At 21.3% G+C, this 5,325-nt stretch overlaps 1 protein-coding gene across 1 annotated transcript; it reads left to right on the forward strand.

The window, feature by feature from the left end:
- Positions 1-1,676: 1,676 nt before the first annotated feature.
- Positions 1,677-4,788, forward strand: Bm4526 (Uncharacterized protein; the record flags this gene model as incomplete). Its single annotated transcript, XM_043080016.1, has 7 exons — positions 1,677-1,714; positions 2,266-2,456; positions 2,714-2,912; positions 3,309-3,463; positions 3,989-4,102; positions 4,365-4,519; positions 4,738-4,788. The coding sequence occupies 7 exons, from the start codon at positions 1,677-1,679 to the stop codon at positions 4,786-4,788; spliced, it is 903 nt and encodes a 300-aa protein (XP_042935950.1).
- Positions 4,789-5,325: the final 537 nt, after the last annotated feature.

Genomic DNA, 5,325 nt, shown 5'->3' on the forward strand with positions numbered 1-5,325 from the left:
AATTTAATCGTTTATTTCCATTTTCTTTATTTCCAAAAAAATTTCCATTTCTTTCCACTTTTTTTTTTGTTTATTCATTTTTATTTTTTCACATTTTATAACAAAGAAGTGAAAAAAAAAAGTAAAAAAAAAGCAATGAAAGAGTAAAATTGATAGTAAATTTGTTAGTGTGAGAATTTGTTAAAATAAATTATACAAACAAATAGAATTTTTTATATTTGACAAAAAAAAAAAAACAATTCATATTTTTTTATATTGAAGAAGAAAAAAGAAATTGAATGGAAAGAAAATAAATAAGAAAAAACTAGTTTTGATTTCAATTTAATTCACTTAACTTATATAATTGGCTCTTTTTTTCTTCACTTAGTTTATCCTTTTTTTTTTAGAAAAAATTCCACAATTTTGTGTTATTTGAAAAATAAAAATATGGAAAATGTCACATTGAAAAAAATAAAAAATTTTCTTTCCTTTTATTTATTCAAAAAACAAAAAAACTAAATTTACTTCAATTTTGAAATATTTTATTCTTAATTTATACTTATCTTACCTTACTTATAACTTAACTTAATATAAAAAACTTTTACAAATTGTATGATTCTTATAAAAATCAATATTTAAATTTGAAATAAAAATTAATTTTAATTGTAAAAATGAATTAAAATCATGACTAATTAATTGCTTCATTTTTCTTTCTATCGTTGTAAAAATTGTGTTATTAAATAATTTTTTTTATTAATCCATCCTTTTTTTTGTTGTATTTTTGTGTTGGCAAAAATTAATTACCAATTTTTGCTTATATTTTTGCTCTAATCTACCGTTTTTTTTCTTTTTTTTTTTTGAATATTTTTTTTTTAAAAAATGTCGCATTGAAGATGTCAAGAAAATAATTATTTCTATGAAAATTGATGCAATGCATTTGCACTTTTCTCATATTTGTCTTAAAATTTAATAATTTCATATTTTTAAGCTTTTTAAAAAATTCAAAAAACTTTCAAACTTATCAAATGAATTCAATGCAATTCACATAGACATTGACTTTTTGTTTGAACTTTGACATTTTATTTAAAATATATAATTTATTCTTTTTTTGTGCCATTTTTTGACAATTGTTAATTATTATTATTATTTTATTTAGTTTCAATATGTAATTTAAGTTATAGTTCACATTTTTCATTTTTTTTTTTTTCTGAAATATCTTTCTTTTTGCAAATTAATTTGAAGATGTCACTTTTGTTGTAGCATTCATTTCTCAACATTTTTCTCTTCAATCTATTAGCTTTTTTTTTTTTTTTTTTTGTAAAATATTTTTTATAAGCAAAATCTTTTTCAAACTTTACGGTCAAATTTTTATTTATTGTAAAATACTGAACCAGTTCATGATTTTTTTTTTTAAAATTTAGGCCTCAAGCTGATTATTTTGCCATCTTCTGCAATACTGAATTTTTTAACAAATTATTCATTTCTTAAATAATAAATTTTATATTATTATCATGTCAAGACTAAATATATTATGTTTAACACTTTGCAAACAAATTAAAAAATTAATAAGAAATAAATAAAATTTTCTTGTTTGCTTTAAAGAATTTTATACGTTATTTCAGAGCTTTATGAATTTTTTGAAACTTCCATGAAAGTGAAATGAAAATCGCTTGAACTTTTCATTCTAAACATTGTCAATGCATTTTTCGAACGATTCAATTCTATCTGCAAATAAGTATGAAATTTTATCAATTATTTCTTTTCTTTTTTTGTTTTTAATAAATTTCGAAATATTAAAATACTGAAACCGTGATTAAATCAATCAAAATTTGTTTTAAAATATTCATTCTTTCATCGTTTTTTTCTTTTTAATCTAATAATAACAATAAAAAAGTAACGTTAACAATAAAAGGAGTGATAATAATAATAGTAATAGTAATAATAATGATAATAATAATAATAGTAATAATTATAATAATAAATAGTAACAACAATAAAAATGCTATTGTTAAGAACAATAATAATGGTAATTCGATGTAATTTCTAGAGATTTCATATGAATTGCATTTTATTCTAAATAATTTTATTTTACAAAAAAGAAAAAAAACGGAAAAATTCTCAAATAATACCATTGTTTTTATAGATTTCAAAGTTTAATTATATTCCTATGACTTATTTTACTAATTTCTCTTCTTTTATAGTTATCATTTTACATATTTCTTTCGAAAATTATTATTTAGCATTAGTTTAAATTGATTAATTTGAACTAATCGCAAATACTTTCAGATCACCGTCATCATGGATGCCTCCAACACAAAGTGCGCATATTTTTGGTGCAATATTTATTGGATGTGGTGTAGCAGCGCTAATTTTCAATGCTGCCATCATGATAACACTTTGTCATTTAAGGAGAAATATACTGTCACGTGTTTTCTATTTACTTATCTTTAATTTTGCTATCATTGACCTTCTTAAAAGTATGTCATAAATGAAATAATTATATTTTAATAAGTATTAATCAATATGGTGAAGAAAAAAATAATTGGAGAAATCAAAATAAAAAAAATCAAAAATTTTTAATATTACAAAAAAATTAGTTGCAAATTAAATTCTGTGCAATAAATATGGAATAAATTAATTAATTCATTGCAAATTAATTTTATAAAAGGGTAGCACCAAATTTTATCAGATCAGTTACCATGTTATATTATTGGTGCATGAATTTTTTTTACAGGTACATGCTCAATAATATGGGCATTAAAAATGTTACCCGCGGGTATTAGTACTTCCATGTATTTTATGAAGGCTGATCAATTTGCGTTGATGATTTTACGTTTCGCAAATTTGGCAACAATTTTGAATTTGTTAATACTTACACTTAATGAATATGTTTATATTATTTATCCATTTCATTATCGCCGTCTTGTTACTAAGTCAGCAATTAATTATTTTATCATTAATTTGACTCACCCTACAGTACCACCATCTACAGTAAATTGAGCATACGGTAATCGGACATTGTCTTACTGTATATGCACATTTTCTTTTTATTTCAAAAATAATATATTTAACTGAAAAAAAAAAATTGCAAAAGATTTCAAATATTGTCAAAAAAACAGAAATATTAAAAATGAGAGGAAAAAAGACTCAAATTTGTTAATGTAAAGCATAAAAAAAATGAAAAAGTTATCTCAGCATTTTAAGCTGTATAACATTAAATATTGATAAATGTGTTAATTTTAAATTTTCATATTACTTTAGTTAATATATTGTTACAGTTATAGTGTTATAATCATTAAATTTTGCATTTGCAAGAATTAAATTTATAGTACAAGAGTTACACTATTAATTGTAACTTGTTGGATAATAGCATGGGGATTAACATTATCCATTTTATTTTTTGGTTCACGAAAGCAATCGATTTATGTTAAACCGGATTGCTTAATGAAACGAAAACATTTCAGTCAGCATGTAAATAACGAAGGTAAGTGATATTTTGAAAATTTGTTTAAAAAAATGCAAAAATTCAAATTTAAATCCAACAATTTAGAGTATGTTATAAATAAATTTAAAGTATTGTAATTTAATTACATATAATATTTCAAAAATTTGCCAAATACACATAGTGAAAAAGTTTTAATTTATATCTGACAGCTGAATAGATATTAAATATAAAATACTGTGACTAAATTATATGTAAAAGGAGATTTTAAATAAGAATGGTATAAGTGATTTTAGAAGCAATAAATTTCTATTGGATGCATTTATTAGTAATTCTAAAAATTACTCATGGGAAATAATTTAGCTCTATTTTTAGTTAACATTTTATAAAATGGTAACCTATTTATGTTCAATTAATCAGCCTAAAAAGAAATGAGAAAAGATGACAACGACGGAAAAAGAATTAATTTTTTTTATTTATACTATATTGTAATTATCCAACATATTCCGCTCTTATTTAATTTAATCAAACCAAGCAATTTTTTTTTTTTTTTTTTTTGCTTTTCAGCAATTACAACTACAATAACAACTATAGCAATAACAACAACAATAACAACAACAACAAAAGCAACAACAACAGCAGTAACAGACAATATTTCGTATTCACTACGTTTACCATCCTGTAAGTTCGTAGTTATTAATTTATTCATTTTTTTTCTTTCATTGCTCAGATAATAGAACTGTAAAATAGATCAAACAAGGAATTGAGAAGAAAGAAAGCGAATTAATAAGCAAATAGACAAATAAATAAAACAAATAAACAGGAAATGTTATTCAGGAAAACAGAAATTGAAATAAATAAACAATTAAATATTCAGAAGATTTTTTATTCTTTTATATGAAAAAAAGTTTTTGAACTAAAATTTTCACCTTTTAATTTACAGCTTGCTTTATACGCAATAGTCAGATATCAAATAATACCGAATTTGTTTATAATATCGTTGTTATTGTATTTTGTTTTGTATGTCTAGTTATATCAGTTGCATGCTATGGTGGATTAATTCGTGTCATTTCAAAAATTGTCAAAAATGATACATCGGTATGCTGTTTGCATTAATTTTAAATTTGCAAATTAAATGATTTTAATAAAAGTCAAAGAGAATTTATAAAATTTTGATTCCAATCATTTTTTTTAGCATAGTTATTTTTGAAATTATTTCTAATAAATTTTTTAAATATGATAATTTAAAATTATTCCATACATAATTTTATCGAATATTAATATGACTTTTTAAGAAAAAGTTTCATTATTTATAGATAGCGATTGACAATGATTGTCAAGCTAATGATAGTTTAAATGGTAAGTAAATTAAAGTGTTATTAATTGAAAGTTTTATTAACTATGTTCATTTAAAATAAAAGTTATAAACAATAAAAACCACATTTGATAACTGATAAAAATGCAATGATTAAAAATTTATTGATTACAGAAAAAATTGATTCTATTTTCTATTTGAATTATTTTATTAGATAAATATTTTGTGTTCTAATAATGCATTACCTATTTTTGATATTTCGATATAGCACAAAATATTGTCTAAATATTACGGAAAAGATTGAATTTATATCTATCATCATTTGTTCAAGAAAGATAACTAATAAGCTTGGAGTGACAGCTGTAAAAAGTATAATTCAAAAATTTTTGCTATTTAATTTAATTTCAGGTGAATTTAATCGAACAAGAAAGCGTTTATTAAAAAGGAACAAATATGTAATCGTAATTGGCAGTGTATTGGCTATATATACTGTTTATCTTATTTCATATTCAGCTATTAAATTTCTATTTGTTAGTAGACTAAAAAGGTTTTAATTTAAATTTCTATCATTTTAAAATTACTTGAAATG

Source organism: Brugia malayi, assembly GCF_000002995.4.
Source record: "Brugia malayi strain FR3 genome assembly, contig: Bm_v4_Chr3_scaffold_001, whole genome shotgun sequence".
Classification (NCBI taxonomy): Eukaryota; Metazoa; Nematoda; class Chromadorea; order Rhabditida; family Onchocercidae; genus Brugia; species Brugia malayi.